At 53.9% G+C, this 23,705-nt stretch overlaps 1 protein-coding gene across 5 annotated transcripts in view; it reads right to left on the reverse strand.

The window, feature by feature from the left end:
• The window catches only part of Sulf2 (sulfatase 2), a 110,249-nt gene that overhangs the window by 1,302 nt on the left and 85,242 nt on the right, over window positions 1-23,705 (reverse strand). For 4 of the 5 annotated variants that reach the window (XM_045156436.1, XM_045156434.1, XM_045156435.1 and 1 more), the window contains exons 7-20: window positions 21,209-21,384; window positions 17,746-17,874; window positions 16,441-16,497; window positions 15,680-15,809; window positions 11,965-12,172; window positions 7,326-7,554; window positions 7,130-7,226; window positions 6,846-6,940; window positions 6,076-6,135; window positions 5,488-5,657; window positions 5,052-5,194; window positions 3,114-3,237; window positions 1,482-1,515; window positions 1,221-1,283 (exon numbers count right to left, since the gene is read on the reverse strand). In XM_045156436.1, coding sequence (XP_045012371.1) covers window positions 1,221-1,283; window positions 1,482-1,515; window positions 3,114-3,237; window positions 5,052-5,194; window positions 5,488-5,657; window positions 6,076-6,135; window positions 6,846-6,940; window positions 7,130-7,226; window positions 7,326-7,554; window positions 11,965-12,172; window positions 15,680-15,809; window positions 16,441-16,497; window positions 17,746-17,874; window positions 21,209-21,384 — 1,715 coding nt within the window. The remainder of the gene's footprint in view (window positions 1-1,220; window positions 1,284-1,481; window positions 1,516-3,113; window positions 3,238-5,051; window positions 5,195-5,487; window positions 5,658-6,075; window positions 6,136-6,845; window positions 6,941-7,129; window positions 7,227-7,325; window positions 7,555-11,964; window positions 12,173-15,679; window positions 15,810-16,440; window positions 16,498-17,745; window positions 17,875-21,208; window positions 21,385-23,705) is intronic. The other variant, XM_045156438.1, reaches the window with a different exon arrangement.

The following is a 23,705-nucleotide window of genomic DNA, read 5'->3' on the forward strand; positions in this document are numbered from 1 at the left end:
CGAAGGTGGCACTGAATTGTGGCTAAGAAGCGTATGAGATGCAAATGTCAGTGGTCAGTGGGTCCAGTACTACTGTCCTTGCAGAGCCACAGGCGTGTGGACGCATCAAGAGAAGACCCTGAGGGCTGGAGAGATGGCTTAGCGGTTAAGCCCTTGCCTGTGAAGCCTAAGGTTCGAGGCTCGATTCCCCAGGACCCACGTTAGCCAGATGCACAAGGGGGCGCACGCATTTGGAGTTCGTTTGCAGCGGCTGGAGGCCCTGGTGCTCCCATTCTCTCTCTCTCTCTCTCTCTCTGCCTCTTTTTCTGTCTGTCACTTTCAAATAAATGAACAAAAAAGAAAAAAAGAGAAGGCTCTGAGTAGACCAGCAACCTCAAATGGCAGCTCTGCAAGGGGGTGGGGGATATCAGCTCAGTGGCCAGTGTTAAAAATGGACCCACACACATCAGCATTTTTGGATTTCCCTAGCCCATAAGATCTGGCAGACTAAGCACTCCACTCTGGTAGGATACTAACTAGCTGGTCCACTTGACCTTTACAGGTTAGCACAGTCCACATGGCCCTTGTCAGCCTTTTTTTTTTTTTTTGAACTGGAGTGACAGGGCCTAGGACAGACCGTTTGGAAACTATTTAATGAGGCCACCCTACTACTGATGGTGTGTACCAGTCAGCACTTTGGCAGCCACGGCCTTCAAGACGCGTGACAGCTGCGATACTGCTTCTGGGCCTCTTGCTCACAGCTCAAGGTTTCTGCACACAGATGGCTGTGGAGAAAACATGGGGCACTGGACGGTGCGCTCGTCTACCAGGTGAAGTGTGCCCACACGTGACCTTACAGGAAAGAACTATTACTGCTCCTCTTTTTCACCGTGGGGACAATGAAGGCAATTAAAAGATGTGGCATGTATATTAAATAGCCTCAGAGCCGGGTGTGGTGGCGCACACCTTCAATCCCAGCACTCGGGAGGCAGGAGTAGGAGGATCGTTGTGAGTTCAAGGCCACCCTGAGACTACATAGTGAATTCTAGGTCAGTCAGAGCTACAGTAAGACTCTACCTTGAAAAAAAAAAAATCTTGATAAAAAGCAAGTCAGAGACTGTGGCATGCACGAGGTTCTGGTTCAACCCCCAGTACTGAAGACCCCCCCCCAAATAAACACCCCTCCCCACAAAACAACACAGAGAAAAATGGGTCTCTGTCAACAGATGGCCTCAACTCACAGTGATTTGGAAGAAGGTCTCTTCATCTCCGGCCATTTTCGACGCTGAAACTGCCTACGGTTTCAAGTGCCGAAAAAGAGAATGAGTGTTAACCATCACCAAGAAAGCAAGCCATCCCCAGAGAACTACACGAAGAAGGCGCCTCAGGTGACACCTGTCACAGGTGGGTTATCTAGACTCCAGGCAGGTGGAGAAATCTGAACAGGTACCAACTCCACACGCGCGACCACAGCCCAGGGCGTTAATAATGAAATCAGATACCTGTACTGCTCATAGCTTCCTCCTCCTTTAAGGCCTAAATGAGGGGAAAATGAAGAAAATAGGAACAGGTCATGGAGGGCCAAAACAGCACAAGCACCAGCAAGCTTTATAACTGTCTTCAAAGACAGAAACAACCCAGCCCCACCTTGGGCTTTTTTTTGTAAAACATTTTTTTTGTTCATTTTTTAAAAAATTTATTTATTTGAGAGCGACAGAGAGAGAGAGAGAGAGAGAGAGAGAGAGAGGGAAAGAATGGGCGTGCCAGGGTCTCCAGCCACTGCAATCGAACTCCAGACGCATGCTCCTCCTTGTGCAATCTGGCTAACGTGGGTCCTGGGGAATGGAGCCTCAAACCGGGGCCCGTAGGCTTCACAGGCAAGCGCTTCACCTTTTTGTCATGATGCCAGAATGGCCTAGTCACATGCACTGGTCCAAACTTTCCTTAGATGGCTTTCTAAGTGCTCTACCTACGTCCCCGGGTCAGCCTGTACTATGCTCAAAGAGTTCGTTCAGCACGGAGCTTGGTGGTGGTGGTGGTGGGGAGGCAGGTGCCATGGCTGCAAAGGCCTCACAGCTAAGGGTCTGGAAAGGGCCGGAGGGCTGGAGACCCCTGGGGCTGGGCTTTCAGGAAGCCTGCGGGTTTGCGTCATTCATTTGTTGAGGACAGTCGCCTCATAGGATTGTCAGCAGAGTTTGTCCTAATGCACAGAAGGCCCTTGGCACTACTGGGCAGGGCACCGCCACTGTGAAGTCCCAGTGCCCCACCTCTCCAGCCACACTTGGCCTTCTCTCTCCATAACCAAAGCAGACCAGAACATTCTTCACAGGAACCCTAGGCGTCTTAGCACACACAGGCAGAAACTCCCCAGGGCCTCCAGTGACTGCAGGCTTTCAGACCACGCCCTTGCATTTTGTCATGACTAGTAAACAGATGGCTTCCTCTTTTTAGCCCCCACTCCCCAGGTAGGGTCTCGCTCTGGCTCAGGCTGACCTGGAATCCACTATGGAATCTCAGGGTGGCCTCGAACTCACAGCGATCCTCTTACCTCTGCCTCCCGAGTGCTGGCATTAAAGGTGTGCGCCACCACGCCTGGGCATGTTTGTAGCTTTTCTTCATCATGAAACATCCTGAACTCAGACCTGATGGTTTTGCCCCTGCCCACCAAACCCTGAGCACCTGTGGCACCTTGTCTGTTACCTCCACCTCTCTCAAGTCTGTCAGCCATCTTCAGTGCTCCAGCCCCTAGATCTAGCCACCGCCATCTTCCCAGGTAGCTGTCATTTTTCATTATTTACCCGATTCAGGTCCATCCTCCACTTACTGAGCTCTGTCCTTTTGATTTTTTTTAAAAAATATTTTATTTATTTATTTGCGAGAGTGAGAGAGGAAGAGGCAGAGACAAAGAGGCAATGGGTGCGCAAAAAAAAAAAAAAAAAAAAAAAAAAAAGAGGAGATGGGCACGAGAGGGAAGTCCACACCTTGTGGACATGGTGCAGCCATCCGCTTGCTTGCCATGGGCAGGGTGGCCCACCCCGGGTGACTCCAAGTCCGCCCCCCCCCCCCCCCCCCCCGGCCAGACACAAGCTGCTAAGTGCCTCTTTGTGGCTCCCCACGTGGGGGAGCTTACTCACCCAGGTCCATGTTTCGGGTCCGAGGGTTACATTGCTTGTAACCCTTGCAGCTCCTCAGCTCCATAAGCTGCACGTGCAGCTGGTTGAGGACGTCTCTGTCCAGTGTGTTCACGGCGTTCATCAGCTGGTCATGGGAAAGACAGGCTTTCAATACGGAGCACCCCGCTACCCCCCCGGCTGCTCCTTCCTCTACAGACCAGGCAGGCTGTGAATGAAAGCGCCATGGGTGCTGTCCACACACCCAAACCTGGTTTTTTTGTTTGTTTGTTTTTTGGCTTTTCATTTTTTTGGGTTTTTTTTTTTTTTTTTTTTTTGAGGTAGGGTCTCACGCTAGCCCAGGCTGACCTGGAATTCACTATGTAGTCTCAGGGTGGCCTTGAACTCACAATGATCCTCCTACCTCTGCCTCCCGAGTGCTGGGATTACAGGCGTGCGCCACCACATACGTCCTGTCTTTTTTTTTTTTTAAATCTTTTAAATTATTTTTATTTATTTGAGAGAAAAAGAGAGGGCTGGAGAGATGGCTTAGCGGTTAAGCGCTTGCCTGTGAAGCCTAAGGACCCCAGTTCGAGGCTCGGTTCCCTAGGTCCCACGTTAGCCAGATGCACAAGGGGGCGCACGCGTCTGGAGTTCGTTTGCAGAGGCTGGAAGCCCTGGCGCGCCCATTCCCTCTCTCTCCCTCTATCTGTCTTTCTCTCTGTGTCTGTTGCTCTCAAATAAATAAATAAAAAATTTAAAAAAAAAAAGAGAGAGAATGATGGGAAGTCACGAGAATGAAACACCTGTGTACTTGACATTGAACTCAGGGAGCCACTGGTCAGGAATCCTACCAAGCCTGGCGAGAAGCCCTTCCCAACCTTGGACTGTCACTGGGTCACTTGGAGAGGTCACTGGGCGAGGACCCGTATCAGCGACCTGGGGCCTGGCCAGTCTGCCAGCTACTGGTGGTGACTGCTGACTGCCATCGTCTGCCGCTCACTCTGGTAAAATATAGGCCGACCCTCTCTGAGGGGAGACTGGCAGCCGCTCGTGAGGTTGGCGCTGAGGCAGCATCGGGGTCATGTGACGGAAAAGCCCAAATGCTGCAGCTGCACAGCGACTGTCCCTCTCAGACCTCGCCTCTGCTCCTGCTTGCCTCGTGTGGCCACAGGTACGGGCTGGAGGAGCGTCTAGGCTATGCAGGCTTGGCTGGGCCATGGAGCCACACAGCTTTAGGGGTCCTCACAGCCCCTGCCAGGTCTTGTGTCTCAGGTAGAGGGAAAAGCTGACTGCATATGGAGTCCCAAACTCAGTGCCCTAAGAACTCACTCTTCCTGGCTTAGGTGCTGGCAGGGGAGGGCTTGAAAATTGGCTGTTACTTCTCCCAGGGGTGAAGGGGCCCAGTGGAAGCACCTGTGTATCCCATACCCTATTTCTTTTCTTTCTTTTTTTTTTAAAATTAGGTATTCTTTTTTTTTTTTTTTAATCCATTTGACAGAGCAAGTGAGAGACAGAGAGAGAGAGAGAATGAGAGAGAGAGAGAGAGATAATGAGTGTGGTGCCAGGGCCTCTAGCCATTGCAAACGGCCCCAGACATGTGCACCCCCTTGTGCATCTGGCTTCCATGGGTCTTGGAGAACTGAACTGGGATCTTTTGGCCTTGCAAGCAAAGGCCTTAACTGCTAAGCCATCTCTCCAGCCCTCTATTCCTTTTTAACATTTATTTATTTATGAGAGAGAGAGAGAGAATGAGAATTAAGAACATACAGGTGTGCCTGGGCCTCTAGCTGCCGCAAACGAACCTCCAGATACGTGTACTACTTTGTACATCTGGCGTTATGTGGGTACTGGGAATCGAACCTGGGTCCTCAGGCTTTTGCGGGCAAGTGCCTTAACCACTGAATCATCCCTCTAGCCCCTGACACCTCATCTCTCTATGTCTCTGGTGGGGTCAAGTACCTGGTAAGGGTCTGTATTGAGGTCAAAGTATTCGAGGAAACCGGTGGCAAATTCACAGAAGAGGAAGTTGTGGGTCTCGTTGATGGTTCTCATGCACCAGTACGTGTTGTTATTGGCACTGGTGCAGGCACAGAAAGGGCCCACTGCAAAGGGAAGAGAGAGAGAGAGAGAGAGAGAGAGGGCTAGCTGAGCAGGAATATGCCAGTCTGTTGGGCGCAACCTCCCCCTGAGCCAGTGCCTTGGATGCCAAGTGACAGACTGAGGTGGGCACCTGTTCCCAAGAGACCCTCATCTCCCTCCCTGCCTGCCCCCCGCCAAGGATCTGGCAGCAAAGGCCCTGGGCCCTCTCCAGCTTGGGGAAGAGAGGTGGCGATGCACAGTGAGGCCCCGTGCTCCGCGGGCCCGCCCCATCCCCTGCTGGCCCCGGCTCGCTCACGTGTCCAGAGAGGCGCCGTCTGCCAGTGCTGGTTGTCGTGGGTGAAGCACGTGAGGCCCGGCATGCTGCACGTGTCGTTGTTCTGCAGGCGCTTGAGGAGCTTGCGGAGCTTCTTCTTGCGTTTCTGCTCCCGCAACAGCCACACCTTGTCCTTCTCCTGCAGACCCTTCCTGGGGACACACACCGCAACACGTACATTTTGAACCCCTGGGAGATTAATGCCCGGCCCCCTGTTCTCGAGGTCTAGCGGTCAGTCAAGGATCCCAAGGGCCACTGTTGGTCCGGGACAGGGGTGGAACGAAGCCTCCTTCTCACCCTACCTCCCAACACAAGAGGGCAGCCGCGATGCCCTGCTTCCCTCATCCCGGAGTGCCCACCGCTGGCATGACTGCAGCCCCACGTCTAGCCACGAGGGGGCGCCCGGAGGCCTCCTTGAGCATTGGAAGTCAACTTCCAAGGACCTGACCTTAAGCTCCCAGGGCAAAAGCAAGCCAGGACTGCTCCCTTTCCTCATCTGTTTGAGCTACAAGCAGGGCAGCCATCTCCAAGAGCCCCGTGCCCCCCCCCCACCCCCTTTCCTGCCTTTACCTGAAAGGATGCAGGCTGGAGGCTTTGTGCTTGAGGCGGCCTTTGTGTTGTGCGTGGTAACTGCAACAGAGGCCCCCCCGCCCCCGCCAAGCGTCAGAGCAGCTACACACCGTGGTTCCTGGGCTCCCCTATATCACTTCTGCCCCACCCATTCCCTTCTGGGGGGTGGAGTGGGGAGGCGGCAGTGTCTGCAGAAGTGGCCCTTTTCTGTTCATGGGGGACATTCTTGCGGCAGGCCACTAGAGTTCCACGGCAGAGCCTGGCAGAGGCCGCTGAGCTGGTCACTGGACCTCGAGCCACTCAGTCCAGCAGTCTCCCTTGTACCGCAGTAGATGTGGCTCAGCCCCGGTGTGAGGGCACACTTTAATCCCAGTACTGGAGTAGGGGAGGGCCACAGGTAGGAGGATCGCTGAGTTTGAGGCCAGCCTAAGACTACATAGCGAAGTCCAGGTCAACCTGGGTTAGAGTGAGACCCTATGCCCCCCAAAAAGGGGGGGGGAGAGGGCTGGAGAGATGGCTTAGCAATTAAGCTTAGTTAACCTGCAAAGCCAAAGGACCCAGGTTTGATTCCCCAGGACCCACATAAAGCCAGATGACGAGGTGTCACATTTGTTTGCAGTGGCCGGAGGCCCTTACACACCCATTCTCTCTCTATATCTGCCTATTTCTCTCTCTCAAATAGTTAAGTAAATTAACAAAGCAACAATGGAAGGGGTCAATAAGAAGAGTGGAGCTTGGGTCTATAGGAACGACTTAGGCTACCTCCTTACCTGATTTTGTGGCAGTCACATTCTTCTGGTCGCTTTTTCTTCAGATGGCCTCGGACTTCCCTCAGGTTCTTAATTTTGTTCTGCAGGGTTTCGATCTAGGGAAGGAAGCAGGAGAGGAGGGAAGGGTATGTATGGCCTGCCGCCTGCCCCAGCCCCACAGGCACGTCTGTAGAGGGAAGCGTCCCCGGCCTCCCGGGCCGGCTGTAGCGCGCCGCGCACTCCTCGGCCAGGCCCTGCTCCCTGGGGAGCCCGCGGAGGACCTGACTTCCTGCCCGTTCGCTCACCTCGTGGTCGATGTGTAGCTTGTGGTCTTTCCACGCCTGCAGGGACTTGTACAGGTCCAGGTCACACTGGACAGTGTCATTCTCGAGGATGTAGCACCTGCTCAAGGGAGGTGGTCACCTGTGGCCCCCGATGGGAGGGAAGGGGGTCCAACCTGCCCCTTCGCCCCCAACCTCCCACCCACCCTCCGACTCTCACCGATGGGTCACTTTAATGGGGTTGGGGGCGGAGTAGTCTGGGAGGCCTCCAGTGCCGCTGAATCCGCCGGTGTCCTTGTCATCCTGGTCCTCTGGGGCCCCTGGCCAGTGCCGCTTGGTAAGGTTGTGGCGCTGGGGTGTGTCATCCAGGCCTACGTGGTACACCTCGCCATCCACTTCAATGGCCACGGAGCGGATGGAACGGTTGCGGGCATAGCTGGCCTTGTACTCTGTGGGCGTCAGAGTGTGGCTGGGTTAGGGGGCCCCGTGTGAACTCACGTTCCTGAAAAGCGCAGCAAGGCTGAATGGACTGACAGAACTTGTGTGATCATGGAGAGGTGGAATGTTGTAGAATCAGAGCCAAAATGCCTTGGGCTACCTTTGAGCTCCTTACTAGCCATTTGATGCCCACCTCTGTGTCTGACCGAATGTCCTTGTGACTGTTGGGTATCAGGTGAGACCTTTTCTGGCATGTGCTGAAAGTCCGCCAGCCTCCATCTACCCGAAGGCTGAGAATGTCATCAGGTAACATCTGAAGCCTGTAGCAGAGACCTTCCCCACTTTACCTGCCGACCTGGCATTCCCACCAATGTATTTGGAAGGTGCCTTTGTTTCTGGCGTTCTTTTGTTCTGCAACTATCTAAAGCCTTTGTGAAACTGTTAACACTCTCTGGGATATGGAATTTGGGGTAAGCTCCATCAGTGTTTCATGGCTGTGGTCACTGATGTTTGGCTCCAGAATAACCCTATCTCTTATTCCTTTTTCCTTTTCAACTCTAGGATTTTAATTTTTATTGAAAGAAGGAGAGAGAGAGAGAGAGAGAGAGAGAGAGAGAGAGAGAGAGAAAGGATGAATGGACACAACAGGGCCTTCAGCTGCTATAAACAAACTCCAGACACATGCGCCATCCTGTGCTTCGGGCTTAAGTGGGTCCTGGGAATCGACCCTGGGTCCTTTAGGTCCTTTAACTCCTTAACCACCAAGCCATCTCTCCAGACCCTCTTATTCCCTTTCAGGGGAGAGCTGTGTGTTTTGCCGCAACACTGAGGAACTGGCCATGCCTCCAGCAGGAGGTACCTAATGGCGACAGGGCTGGGATCAGGCCCAGCATTGCCCACAATGTGTGGGCATGGGAAATCTTCCACACAGGAGCAGGCCCTGGGCCCGGGGAGTCATTACATGGGAGAGGCTAAGGAACAAGGGACTTGAGCTTCGGTTACGGTGCGTCCTTACTGAGGACGTCCAACTGCAGAAAAGGCGTACCAGAGTCACACTACGATCTGCATATGCCAGGAAGGAAGACTGAGTGAAAGAAGGCCAGCAGCGAAAGTCTGGAACCTTCCCACCCTGTGTTGATGAACATTCCAGAGGACATACCTCCACAGAGCTCGGAAGCGCCCCGGGGGGAAAGCCGTGGCTGGGGGCGCAGCCATGCCAGACCACTACTTGACGGCATGCAGTTTCCTTCTGGGGTGAAGATCATGGGTTTCTGTCACTCAATAGAAGTGGCCCACCACTGAATGTAGCGAAATGCCTCTAAATTGTAGATCATTGTTAAAGTGGTTTTTGTGTACTTCCATTAAAAAAAAAAGTAGCATGGATATAAAATCATGGATCTGAACTGGAGAAAACCTCAAGAGGGCTGTGTGGCCCGTTTTGCTGGACAGAAAGAAGCTGTGTTGGGACTCAGCCAGCGTCTTGGAGTCTAGCCGTGGGCTGGCCGATGTTCTCCACTAGGGGGCAGAAGGCCATGCGTATTGAAAACTGTGAAGACTTTAGTCTAAATCTTTTTTTTTTAAACTTTTAGTTTTATTTATTTATTTGAGAGAGGGAGGGAGGGAAAGAGAGAGACAGAGAGAGAGAGAAAGGAAATGGGCGCATCAGGGCCTCCAGCCACTGCAAATGAACTCCAGACGCGTGCGGCTCCCTTGTGCATCTGGTTTACATGGGTCCTGGGGAATTGAACCGAGGTCCTTTGGCTTTGCAGGCTGACGCCTTAACCACTAAGCCGTATCTCCATCCCTATTCTCAATCTTATTTAATCATATTGTTAACATTTAAAAAACAGGGATTGGGGAAGAGATGGTGAGGTAGGAGTCTAGATCTCCAGCTTCTGACCAGAAAACCAAAGACATAACTGGGCCCACAACTCTGCAGCGTTTAGTGCGGCAGGAGCCTTAGACGGGGTAAGTCTTCTGGCTGGCCATACTCCTTGCGGCCCCTTTCTGTTAAAACACTGTCCCTGGGCTGGAGAGATGGCTTAGCAGTCAAGGCGCTTGCCTGAACAAAGCCAAAGAACCCAGGTTTGATTTCCCAGGAGCCACATAAGCCAGATGCATAAGGTGGTGCATGAGTCTAGAGTCCATTTGCAGTGGCTGGAGGCCCAGGTGCACCCATTTCCTTTCTCTGCCTCTCTCTCTCTCTCTCTCTCTCTGCCTCTTCCACTCTCCTTCCTTCCCTCTCTCTCAAATAAATACAGTATTTAAAAAAAATCACTGTCCCTTCCTGCCTGGTCCCTCTCCGAATGGACACAATTTACAGCAGGGCTCAAAGGACTACTAAGATGGCTGGCGGCGGCTGGTGGTGACACGCGGGTCATGTGCCGTCCTTTCCCCATGGCTCTAGGATCCAGTCTGGCTGTCCACTCTGAGGGCAGATGGGTGGACCTTTCAGTTCTCAGACTCCCTGTACCACAGTCATAAGGACCCAGGCAGGCTGCTCTCTTTGGCAAGGCCATTCATTGCCTGTCCTGGCCCTTGGCTGTTTCTCCTGGGGTCTGGCCTCCCCACAGCCAGACTCTTCCCCCCTTCCCCTGATTGATGGGCCAGGGGCACGTTACCTGAGCGGGGCATGGGGTAGCTCAGTTGGTCTTTTGGTGAGCTGTGGATTTATCTGACCCAGGCTTTTTGTCTTTGCACTGAATATCTCCCAGCCCTAACCTGAGGACCCCCAAGTCATGGCTGAAACCCAGCCTTCCACCTGCTTTTGTAAAATTGGCTCCGCTGGAGGGCAGCTATCATATTGTATCACTAATTCACTCTGATGACAGAACTGGGAAGGTGACAGACAAGAGATCCTGCAAAGCTCAAACCAGTCACTTTCTGGCTGTCTGCTATGTAGTCCAGGCTTGCCTCAAGCCCGTAATCCTCCTGTCTCAGCCTCCTCAGTGTTGTGATGACAAATGTGTCACTACCGGGACTATCTCTGCTTTCATTGAAATATCAACCACCCATTAAGCATGGGCGTGGTGGCGCACGCCTTTAATCCCAGCACTCAGGGAGGCAGAGGTAGGAGGATCGCCATGAATCCAAGGCCACCCTGAGACTCCATAGTGAATTCCGGGTCAGCCTGGGCTAGAGTGAGACCCTACCTTGAAAAACCAAAACGAAGCAAACCAAAAACAAACAAACAAACAAAAAACCCACCACCAACAAAAATGATTAGAACCCAAATCTTTAGACTTTTTGTTTGTCCTGGGGTTGGGGGCCAGAGAAATGGCCACATGGGACATTGCCTGGCCTGGCTCTGGAGGGGACACGTCAAGCCAGAGGAGCAGGTGCCCAGGAACGTGCCAAACTCCTTCAAGTTCCCTTCTCACTTGAAGGCAGCCAGGACTCATCGCTCAGAGGTCCCTAGGGACATGGAGATGCGGAATGGGGCCATGCTGTCTTCTCTCCATGTTTATTGGCCTCCTCGGGGAGGGAGGCTTCGTGGGTCCTAGGAGCGGTCTGTCTTTGCCTGTCACAGTCCTTGGGTCCCTAAGGTCACCACCAACAGTGATTAGGCGGGTCCCAAGGGAAACACGCGGCTAGGTTCCCGTGAGCCTCTGGTCCCCACATATCTCCCAGCAAGCCATAGACAACCTGGAATGTGAGCTTCTCTGGGCAGACACCCTCACTTGACAGACGCTGGCGCCTCGCTTACAGCCAATAGCATTGCAACTCCTGCCCGAAGGGAGCCTTTCTACACCACGGGTTCCTGTGTTTCGCAGCCCTCCCCAGCCCTTTGGCGCCGTCCTTGGGGGACGTTTCACCTGTGAAGTCCCCTCCCCTCCCCCACAAACAAAGCACAGACATGCACACCACAGGGTACTAGTATAGTGTCCACAGGCTAAGCCACGTCTGTTGGACATGTGTCCAGCAATATGTCTGGGTGACCTTGGAAATGACGATGGCTTGAGGATGCAGATGTTGAACACAGGACGTATGGCGTGGTCTGATCGCTGTCCCCTCACCCCAGAAATCACATCCAGACCCAACCACTTCCTCCTTGTTCTTGTCACCCGGCTTCTTGCCAGGTCTCTTGGCCCTACCCCTTACCAGCTGCCTATTTTCCTGGTCTCTTGATATGACCATGAAAGGGACCTTTGAGCACACGGATCTGACCTCATCTCCTGTGGGGCGCCCGGCCTGCGGTGTGCAGCCGGCCCCGCGGGCTGCGCTCTGGCCCCCACGGCCGCTTCCTTGCAGCTGTCAAGTGGCCCATCCTATCGCTGCGGTCCCTCTTGAATGGTGGCTTGTGAGGGGGTTTGGCTGTGTCCCTGGCTCCTGGGGACAAAACTGGGCCCTGGGGACAAGCATCTGTGGAATTGTTTGACCAGGCCAATGGGGCTCCCAGGGACCCAGGCTGCGACACTTACTCTTCTTGAAGAACTTCTTCCGGCGTCCAGCCAGGCCCAGCTTGTAGTCCCCGCTGTCACAGCTGCAGGCTTCGCCGCCCCGCCCGTAGTACTTGGGCACCAGGTTGGAGAGGGGTCTGCCGCCGCCGCCACCGTCGCCGAGCCGCGTGGGCCCCTTGCATTTATGAAGCTTCAGCTTCCCAGAGGCGTCCTCCACGCACTGCCACTTCTGCGGGACACGGTGTGGTCTCCGTACCAGGGCCCCTGTCAGGCTCCGGGTCCCACCCCGGGCCACCTTCAAGCGCCCGCTGTTGCTGCTTGCACCTTAGAAGTCACTACTGTCACTTCTAGCAAGACCTCCAGGAGGCCCCAGGCCCTCATTTTGTTGCTCCCATCTGCCTACTTATTTTTAAAAATATATTTTATTTCTTTGTTTGAGAGACAGAGAGAGAGAAAGGAAGAGGCAGAGAGAAAGAGAGGATGGGCATGCCAAGGCCTCCAGCCACTGCAAACCAACTCCAGACACATGCGTCCCCTTGTGCATCTGGCTAACATGGGTCCTGGAGAATCTAACCGGGGGGTCCTTAGACTTTGCAGGCAACTGCCTTAACCGCTAAGCCATTTCCCCAGCCTGCCTAATTACTTTTTAATATTGTATTTATTTATTTATTTGCAAGCAGAGAGAGAGAGAGAGAGAGAGAGAGAGAGAGAGAATGGGCACACCAGGGCCTCCAGCCACTGCAAATGAACTCTAGATGCATGCGTCATTCTGTATCTGGCTTATATGGGTACTGGGGAATTGAAACTGGGTCGTTACACTTTGCAGGCAAACACCTTAACCGCTGAGTCATCTCTCCAGCCTAAGTCTTTTTATTTTTATTTGCACACACAGAGAGAAAGAGAATATGGGTGTGCCAGGGCCTCTTGCTTGTGCAAATGAACTCCAGACTCATGCACATCTGGTTTTATATGGGTACTAGGGAATCAAGGCTGGACAGTCAGGTTTTGCAAGCAAGTGACTTTAACCACTGAGCAATCTTGCCAGCCCTAGAGCTGTCTTTTCAGGGCCCGTTGCATCATGCCACTCCTACTTAAAATCTTCAAGGACCTTCTGTTATCTTCAGGATAAGATCCAGGCTGCTGATCCTGATACATACGTGTGTGTGTGTGTGTGTGTGTGTGTGTGTATTTATTTATTATTATGTAATTTATTTATTTGAGAGACAGAGAGAGAGAGAGAATGGGCACGTCAGGGCCTCCAGCCACTGCAAAAGAACTCCAGACACATGTACCTCCTTGTGCATGTGGCTTACATGGGTCCTGGGGAATCGAACCGGGGTTCTTAGGCTTTGCAGGCAAATGCCTTAACTGCTAAGCCATTTCCTCAGCCCTCCTTTTATTTATTTTTTTAATAATTAATGCATTTTTTTTTAGAAAACTATTTTAATTTATTTATTTGCAATCAGAGAGAGAGATAGAAGAGATACGGAAGACAGGGAGAATGGGCACGGCAGGGCCTCTCACCACTGCAAACAAACTCCAGACGCATGTGCCACTTTATGCATCTGGCTTTATGTGGGCACTGGGGAATCACACCTGGGTTGTCAGACTTTGAAGGCCAGTGTCCTAACTGCTGAGCCATCTCTCCAGCCCGGATCCTGGTATGCTCTGCCCTGCCCTGTCTGCCCTCTGCCTACCCCCGTCGGACCCCATCTCCTGTTGCTTCCCTGCTTCACTCTTCCTTAGTCACCCCACTCTCTTCTCTGCTTCACCCTTCCTTAGTCAACCCACTCTCTTCTCTGAGTGTTGCTGCCACCTTGTGTTCCCTACACCCCTATACTTTTTTTAAATTTTATTTTGAAAAAGAGAAGAAGAGAGAGAGAATGGTATGCCAGAGCCTTCAGCCTTTGCAAACCAAGTCCAGACAACTGCGCCTCCTTGTGCATGTGTATAACACTTGCATCACTGTGTGTCTGGCTTATGTGGGACCTGGAGATTTGAACATGAGTTCCTAGGCTTTGCAGGCAAGAGCCTTAACTGCTAAGCCATCTCCCCAGCACCCCTCCTTTTTTTTTTTTTCCTTCTTGAGACAAGGTCTTATTTAGCTGTGGTTGGTCTTGAACTCACTGTGTGACCCTCCTGCTTCTACGTCCCAAATACTGGGGTTACAGGCATATACCACCATGCCCAACTCTTAATGTGACAGAGAGCATTTTCATGCTCAAGCTCTGTGCTCCCAGGTCACCTCTTGGAGGAGACCTCGCTGGCTGACTTATGGTCCCCTCTGCCCAGGAGGACTAGACGCAGTGCAGTCCTGACACACCCTTCTCCCCGACCTGAGGCATCCGACAAAAGTTACAGAGAATTACTTGCTCCATCTTGTACCCTCGTCTGTGTCCCCTGGCCCCTCACTGGATCTCCTATCCGCCCGTCTAGCAGGCGGCTGCCCTTCCCTCCTGTCTCAACCAGCTCCCAAATGCCCGCTTGGCACCAAGTGCTCTTCCCAGAACACCCGTCACACCTTTTCCTTGTCGCTGCCAAGCACTTGTCACAGGCCATGCCTACGTGTGTGTACTGCCTCCTTCATGCAGCTCAAATCACTACAAGGCAGCCGCTGTCGTTATCCCCATGAGAGGAAGCATGGAGGGCCTGGCCCTGGGTCCTCAGCTGCTCTTCAGGGTCCTGCTCACCTTATCCTTACCACCAGCCTACTCATGGTGGCTGGATTCCCCCATGTTCATGACTTCCTGTTGCCTTCATGCCCCCTGATGTGGGTCAGGCGGAGCCCGTCTGGTTGCCCCACTTGCTCACAGACACTCCGCTCCACCCCTCTTCTCCTCTCCCCTCTTTTTGCTGCGCCTCTGAGCGTCAGCTGTCACACTCTCCGAGGCCTCACCGCCCTGCTATCTAGAGGCCACCCTGACCTTCCAGGCCTTGGCAAAGCCTCTTTTTTTTTTTTTTTTGCTTTGTTTTCAAGGTAGGGTCTCACTCTAGCCCAAGCTGACCTGGAGTTCACTATGTAGTCTCAGGGTGGCCTTGAACTCGTGACAATCCTCCTACCTCTGCCTCCCGAGTGCTGGATTAAAGGTGTGCGCCACCACACCTGGCAGCAAAGCCTCTTTTGGGCTCTCTGGAACCTCAGTCTTTATTCTTCCTGAATTATACTTGGATTATAATTTCTTTACCATCTCTCTTGAAATCAATTTGCATTTTTGTTTTATTTTTCTAAAAATTACTTATTTGCAAGGAGAGGTGAGAAGAGGAGGAGAACAGAGAGGGAAAGAGAGAGAGAAAGAGAGAGAGAGAATAGACATGCCAGGATCTTTTGCTGCTGCAAACACTCCAGAGGCATGTACCACTTTAGGCACCTGGCTTTACATGGGGTTACTGGGGAACGGAACCCTGGCTGGCAGGTTTTGCAAGCAAGCACCTTCAACCGCTGAGCCCTATCTCTAGCCCCCAATTTGCATTTTGAAAGCTATTTCCTATTTCTCCCATAAATGGAAAGCCATTCACAAAAAGGACACCTCAGAAGCGCAAGTAGCCTGCCTCTTCAGGCCACCTGCAGGCACCTTCCAGCAGGACAGGTGGCCAGGTCACTGGCCCATAGGACACAGCCAGAGGCCAGGGCCTACCGAGGAAGAAACTGCCTTGTCCAGGCATCACGGCCGGCGGCCGGCCGCACTGTGGCCATCACGCCCGAGAAGACCCATGGGCGCAGGCCCCGTCTCCTCACCTGCCCCAGCTGCTCGCACGCCGTCTGGTACTCTGTGCGCTGGCACAGGTCCTTCACGCGCTGGTACTTGGGCAGGAAGTTCTCCTCCTGGGCGTCCACCTTGTCACTGTCCCTCTTGTGCAGCAGTTTGCTGTGGGAGATGCGGGGATGGCTGAGCTGGGAAGAGCCCTGGGCGGCCTGTGCTTACATGGGTACAGCCCCCACTTGGCTCTGTGGAGCCCCACAGTAAAGGATGTGGATGCAGCTGTTAAGAGCACCTAGGCTTTGGCTTTTTTTTTTTTTTAATTAAAAAAAATTTTTTTTGAGAGAGAGAGAATGGGTGCACCAGGGCCTGCAGCTGCTGCGAGCAAACTCCAGATGTGTGTGCCCCCTTGTGGTGCATTGCGAGCTCGTGTCACTGTGCATCTGGCTTACATGGGACCTGGAGATTCAAACGTGAGTTCTCAGGCTTCGCAGGCAAGCGCCTCAGCCGCTAAGCCATCTCTCCAGCCCAGAGCACCTAATTTTCAATTGGAACTCTCTAGAAACTCTCCGAAATGGCGTGCGTTGGGACAAATGAACAACAACGTCAGCGTGCCAGCTAGACCAAACATGTCGAAAGGGGACATGTGGTCCCCAGATGCAAATCCTGCAGCAACCGCGTGGCAGTCGTGCCCAGAGCTTTGGACCCAGCCTCTGAGTCACCAGGTCACAGGCACGATGCCATCCTGATACTCTTTGCAGGAGCCCCTGGGGCCGAGGCCTTGCAGCCCCGCACTCACCCTCTCTCCACCAGGAACGAGTCGCGCCAGACCCTCAGCTTCTTTTTCAGGTGGAATCTGGAAAACAAGCAGGCTCCCGTTTCCCACCTGCAGGGCCGTCCGCATCCTCCCAGCCCTGGGAGGGATGGCTCCCGTGATCAGCCTGAATCACAGGTTGCCCAGAACCCCAGGCTGGGCGGTGGTCACAGCAGTGGCCAGCGGCACACTGGAAAGGTCCCTATACTTTCACCTAGGAAGAGGACTTTCTCCCTGAGACTTGGGTCTGAAGGCCAACCTGGAGTCACCCTGACACACACACACACACACACACACACACACACACACACACACACACACACACGGGCTGGGGCACATATCTGCCTTTGTCTCCAAGCATGAGGAGAATTGGCGCTCACCAATTCCAGCAGTATTTTAGGGTTTCCCTTTGGCCCATTAGAACTGGATTTGTGTAACTACAGTGTACATGTCATATAAAACATTCTAGCTTCTCCACTGTATACACAGAGGCCGCTGAGGCTGAGATAATGTTTACACTATACCCCAACTCCCAGGTGGGCTAGTTTCCAAGCCAGAGTCCCCACACCCTGAGAATGTCCATTTCTGGCTCTTCAAGTTCCCCTGGCAGATGGAGTTGCCCGGTAGTGCCAGTCTTCTACAGGGTAGCGGGATGGGGATCTCAGGTCTGGATGCTCTGGGCAGCCCAAGCTTAACCGACGTGAGGCATTGAGCCAGCAGGCAATTTCAGAGTTGGCCACCAGGGGTCGCTCCTGCTCCTCTTTTCAGTCATGCCTGCCTCTGCCCACTTCCCTTATCCATCATCCTAGGGACATATTTCCGTGACACATTGCTGAGGCCGTACAGGCCAGATATGGCGGAGAAGGGTCTGGATTCTTGGGGTTGCACCTAGAGTTGCTGCCAAATCACCTGGCCTCTATGAGATTCAAATGCCAGGGGTAACATGAATGTTCACCTAGCTGGGTTTCTGTGAAGACCACCACGGGAACCCAGCACCGAGCAGGCTAGATCGGAGCTAGCGCCTGTGACTAACCGGAGTCATCACTCATCATCTTAGCTTTGGACAGGTCCTCGACTCTAGATGGTAAGACAGAATCTCCTAGAAGGACGGCCTTTCTCTCCCTCACAGATCAGTGGTCAGTCAGCATGGGGTACCCTGGATCCTTAGCGCCCGAGTCTTGGCAGGCCCCCAGAGCCCCATAGCTGGGATCACACGGGTCACCCCAGGGCCCGCCCTGCTCCCACGGGATCACACGGGTCGCCCCAGGGTCCACCCTGCTCCCTTCTCACCGGTTCACTGGCCGCTCTGTGTCCAGCAGCTTAAGGATGGATTTCCCGTCCATGTCTGCGGGGATGTCCAGGCCTGCGATGTCCAGGATGGTAGGAGCCAGGTCGATGTTCAGGACGATGTGGGGGTTCCTGGGAAGGGGGGGTTCAGGGAAAATGGGAACCTGGCCACCTGGATGGCGGCTTCGCTTGTGACAAAGGCAGGCAGGGGGAAGTTCAACCCTCCACAGCTTTTTCTGAGGCCCCAGTTCGGCCAACCTTCCCCGCCGCTTCCCTTCCATCCTCCACGCACATCGCAGGACGCTGGGCTGACGGGCCCCACCCGACAAAGGCTACGTTCCCTAAGGGCTGCCCGTTCCCTTGGGCTTTCAGGGCAAATGTCGGTCCCCTTGCTGGTGCTCACACAGTCTGGCATCCAAACCCTTGCTGGCACACTGGAATGTTGCATCTCCACAGAGGGGTGAGACACTGACCCTCACCCTGTACCAAGGAGGTCCAACACAGACCTCCCAGTGCCCAGGGACCCCCCCGCCGCAGGGATCACACCTCAGCCAGTGATCTCTGGGCAGCCGGCTCAGCGGCTTCAACATGAGCACGGCCGAACCTCGATTTTGCTGCTGACCAGCAGAACGGCAGCAGGTTGGGTGGTCACCCCTATGGTTGTACGGTACAGTGTGCAAGTCCCTCTGGCTGGCACTCTCACCCTCGTCTCTCCTGCTTGCTGGTTTTTTTAAAATATTTTTAAAATTTTATTTATTTGAGAGAGAGAAAATGGGTGCGCCAGGGCCTCTAGGCACGGCACAGCAAAGGAACTCCAGACGTGTGCGCCCCCTTGTGCATCTGGCCTATGTGGGTCCAGGAGAGTCGAACCGGGATCCTTTGGCTTTGCAGGCAAACGCCTTAACCCCTAAGCCATCTCTCCACCCGTATTTTTTTTTTTTTTTTTTTTTTTTTTGAGGTAGGGTTTCGTTCTAGCCCAGGCTGACCTGGAATTCACTACTTAATCTCGGGGTGGCCTCGAACTTACGGTGATCCTCCTAGCCCTGCTTCCCGAGTGCTGGGATTAAAGACGTGTGCCACCACGCCCAGATTGCTTGCTGGTTGCGAAGGGCAGCCAGCACAAAGGCACCTCCTACCAGGCTGCCTGGTGACAGCCCGGGAGGCGGCTGTGTGGGTTTCAAGGCCTCTGTGTGTGGTGCTGTGTAGCTCAGCCTCAGACGACGCACGTGCCCCAGCAGAGGCCCGTGAAATGTGGACTCGGGGCGCACAGCCATGGGAGGCCGTGCCCTCACTGTGTAGTCCCCGGAAGTGGCTTCCCGGGGGACCCTAACTTCGGATCAACTTCCCACACACCTGTGGCTTCTATCTAATGACACACCCGGTGTGGTGGCTTTGGAGGTGTGGACAGACCACAGAGGGCCGTCCGTGCACCCGCTGAGAGGATGGGGACACATTCTCCATGTCAATCCCCTCAGGGTCTCTGAGGATGACAGGTGGGGGCCCCCTACCTCTCCCAAGCCCAGCACCAGGTAAACATGAGACAGCTTGCCAGGGATGTTGGGCACGCGAGGCGGTGAGGCTGGCGAGGGGTGCAGAGGCGCACGTGTGAAGTTCTTAAAGGCCTGGGCGAGTGACAACTTCAATGCCAGCTACCAGCAGCCGCATGGAGCCGAGCGTGTCCACAGTCCTGCTCCCCATGATGACAGTTTTTCCCATCACTGCCCACACGGTGCTCTGCGGCAACAGCGTCTACCTCTGGACCCTGTGTCCCTCCCGTTGCATGCTGTGCTCAGCCTGGTCACCTCTGGTTGCAGTGATCAGCTTAGGGAATGGATACCTGACCCAAGTCATTAACAGCCATCCTCAAGGGGCCGGAGAGATGGCTCAAACTTGCCTGCAAAGACTAATGACCCCGGTTCAATTCCCTGGTACACATGAAAGCCTGATGTACAAGTGGCGAATGCATCTGGAGTTTGTTTGCAGTGGCTAGAGGCCCTGGTGCACCCTCTCTCTCTCCTTCTCTCTCTCTCTCTCTCTCTCTCTCTGTATCTCTCTGACTGCTAATAAGTAAATAAAATATTTAAAAGAAAAGCCCTCCTCAGGACTTCCATTCAAGCCACTGTTTGGTTTGCTAAGCTGGGTGGCTGGAAGTTGCTGAGTCTGCTGACATGGGGAGCCCCCGGAATCGGGCCGCAAGGTGGAGGCGCTTCCCGAGGGCATCGCCTGACTGCTGGATGGAGCCATGCCTGACACCAGTTGGGCTTAGCCTTCCGTCCTCTTGTGGCTGCATCCCTTTTATTTTACACTGTCTCTGTTTGAAGGTCATTTCTATAGCAACCAAAGGAACCCTGGCTGACAGATATACTCTAGTCTTCAGCCCCAGGTCTGACCTGGGCACTGTCTTGCCTATGGATGCTTTAGCCCCAAGGCACAGTTGCCAACACCTATAGAGCCCTTCGTGGGTCAAGTTCCTTTCTCTCCCATGGCCAGGTCGGGGTTTGGGAGATGACACTCTCGGTGGTGGGGTTCAGGAATCAAACACCGCATGGCTTCATCTTCCAGCACCTTCCTTCCCTGACTGCTGTGTGAACACTGGCCACTGTGATCCCCACCTCACAGAGGGTCACGGTCATGCAGTGTGTGCGGGAGCCGCGGGCCTGGAAAAGGCCTTGCGCCTGGGCCTGAAGAGTCGAGTGCAGTAAAGCTCAAGTTTTCGTTATCATCGGGGAGTCCTCATGGGGGAGACGCAGAGGCAGGGAGTGCCCGCGTGGGCTGGCGCAGCCCGCCGCCTGGCACCTGCCCGCGGAGCGCTCGAGGAGGAGTTTTGCGGCGTGCCCTGCTGGGCTGTTGGCATTGCTGCTCCCAGACACCGTGGGCACTCTTAAGTCACCAGGACCTGCTGACCTGCTTCTGCAAACACGATGGCCTGGCTCTCCCTCACACCCCAGCTCTGACTGCCGGCTTTGCTGTGATCTCGGCTCCCCACCGGCATTTCTTCTCAAAGATTGTCATCTCAAAGGTTAAGCCAAGGACGGCGGCTGGCTGGCTGGCTGAGGGTGTGGCCCACGTGGTTCTCCAGGGCGGATGGGAGGGGAGCTGGCTTTACTCTACTCCCTGATAACCAGATCCAGAGCCCCGCTTGGGTGGGGGAGGAGGGGTGTTCCTTCTCCACAGCCACCAGCCCAGCCTGCATGGAAATCGAAGCACCCTTCCCACGTCCTGGCGACGCACACAGGCCTCTGGGACTTCCCGGCACCCAGCCCCACCTCACAGTCAGTTTTCACAGGTGCTGGTTTCTCCTGACTCAGCAGAGGGGCTTAACCCACCCTGGAGGCCATAAAACCTGCCCCAGACCATGCCCTCCGGGCTGCGGCCGTGGCTTCGACTGCCAACTTCAGCCCCTAGCAGAGCCCGAGGTCCTCCTGGGGGCTCCAGACCTGGGGCAGGAGTTTGGGGTGACACTTACAGAGAGCTGGCCTCCACGTTGGGGCCCCTCACGTAGAATGGGACCCTGATGTCAAACTCGTAGGGCATGGACTTCCCTTTCACCAGGCCGAACTGGCCGATGTGGTAGCCGTGGTCGGCGGTGTACACGATGTAGGTGTTGTCTAGCTCGCCCGTCTCCACCAGCATGTCGTAAATCTACAAAGCAGGCCAGAGCTGAGTCACGGGGGGTGGGGGGGCTGCTGACCCGGGGCTTGGGGGGGGGTAAGGGGCTGGAGACCCCTGGCCCTTTGTCCCTCTCTTGCTTCAGGTCACTTTTTTTTAACAAGACTGCTTAAGGACTGTCCCACTTAAGACTGTGGCTCCACCTCTTCACTGCTCCTCATAGACTTCTTCCAACTTTAAAGGCCGACCTGGAATTCACTCTGGAGTCTCAGAGTGGCCTCGAACTCATGGCGATCCACCTGCCTCTGCCTCCCAAGTGCTGGGGTTAAAGGTGTGCACCACCATGCCCAGCTTAAAAAATATATTTAATTTTTTTTTAATTATTAGAGAGAGAGGGGGGGTACTAGGGCTTCCTGGTGCTGTAAATGAACTCCAGATCCTTGAACCACTTAGTGTAGCTGGCTTATGTGGGCACTGGGGAATTGAACCTGGGTCCTTAGGCTTTGCAGGCGAGTATCTTAACTGCTGAGCCAACTCTCCAGCCCCAGCTATTTTTCGAGGTAGGGTCTCACGCTAGCTCAGGCTGACCTGGAATTCACTCTGTAGTCTCAGGCTGGCCTCGAACTCACAGTGATCCTCCTCCCACTGCCTCCCAAGTGCTGGGATTAAAGGCGTGCGCCACCATGCCCAGCTCAGGCTTCCAACTTAAAAATAAAAAAGCAAACTATTTATTTGTAAGCAAAGAGAGAGAGAGAGGGGAATACAGAGAGAGAGACAGATAGAGAGAGAGAGAGAGAGAGAGAGAGAACAAGCACGGGCACATCTGGGTCTCTAAGCACTGCAAATGAATTCTGGGTGCATGTGCCATTTTACACATCTGGCTTTATGTGGGTACTGGGGAATTGAACCTGGGTCATTAGGCTCTGTAGGCAGTGCCTTAACTGCTGAGCCATCTCTCCAGTCTGACTTCTAACTTCCATTTCATCAGCTCATTTGTCACCTGTCTGTCTCCTTGTATTGCGATGGGAGTGCTTTCGGGACAGGAATCTTTTCCTATTGGTCTCTGCCTGCCGTGTCCCTTGCATTCTGACCCTCAAATGCTACTGAATGAATGCATAGAACCAAATGTGGCCCAGGGCAGAAGTCTGTGGCCTGAAACAGCAGAACTTGTCAGAATTTCGTCTCTACTGCCCCATGTGACAACAGAGGAGCAGTGAGCTGCGACTGATGTGACCGAGGAACTGAATTTAAATTTTGCTGCGTCTTAATCAACTCAGACAGGCCCCCATCACCGAGATGGAGTTTGTCTGCCCACGTGGAGTGGGCTTCCGCAACACAACAGATGAGTTCTGACACAGGCTATGCCATAGATGGTCTGGCAAACACTGCCTGGGGAGAGGACCCGGGCACCCAGGCCTCACGTTGTGCGGCTGTCTGTGTGAGGTGTCCCCCGTGCCACAGCCACCGTGACAGCAAAAGCTGAGTGGTCGGTGGCTGGGGCCTGAGGGCCAGAGGCCTCATGTTTGGGGAGGGAGGTGAGAGATGTTCTAAACTTGACAGTGGTGATTACTGGACGGCTCTGGTTCATGGGTGTGAACTGGCTGTATTGTATGGCATGCGGATTATCACTCAATAAACTACGCAAACTGTGAGTGAAGAGCAAGGAGGGAAGGAAGGACGGGGTGGGGGTGGGGGGGAGAAGGAGGAAAGCCAGGTGTGGCGACTCGTGGCTACGATCCCAACATTTGAGAGGCTGAGGCGGGAGAGCTGTCACGGGTTCAAGGCCAAGGTAGACTGCATAGTTCTAGGCCTACCTGGGCCACACACAGATTGAGACCCTGTCTCAAAGAAAGGAAAGAGGAGCTGAGGAGTGGCTCAGTGGTCGAGCGTGAAGATCCGAGCCTGGATCTCTAGAACCCACGTGAAAAGCTGGGCGTGGCAGTGTGTGTTGGTGACTCTAGCGCTAGGGAGGGGCAGACTGGGAATGCCTGGGGCTCACCGGCTAGCAAGTCTAGCCAAACTGGAGAGTTCTGGGTTCAGTGGGAGACCCTGTCTCAAGTAAGGGGGAAGGTGACCGGAGAAGACACTTGACATTGACCTATGTGCTCACATGAACATGTACACGTATGCAAGCATATCCCAACATGCTCCCACACACATACAAACACACACATACTCCTCCTGTACACACGCTCCTGCACACATGTTCACACACACACTCATACATGCACAGACACACGCACACATTCATACCATGTACTCACAAATACCGTACATGCACACTTATACACACCACATGCACTCATACACACTCATGCCACACACACACACATGCACTTGTACTAGATACACAC

The sequence above is a fragment of the Jaculus jaculus genome, chromosome 8 (assembly GCF_020740685.1).
Source record: "Jaculus jaculus isolate mJacJac1 chromosome 8, mJacJac1.mat.Y.cur, whole genome shotgun sequence".
Classification (NCBI taxonomy): Eukaryota; Metazoa; Chordata; class Mammalia; order Rodentia; family Dipodidae; genus Jaculus; species Jaculus jaculus.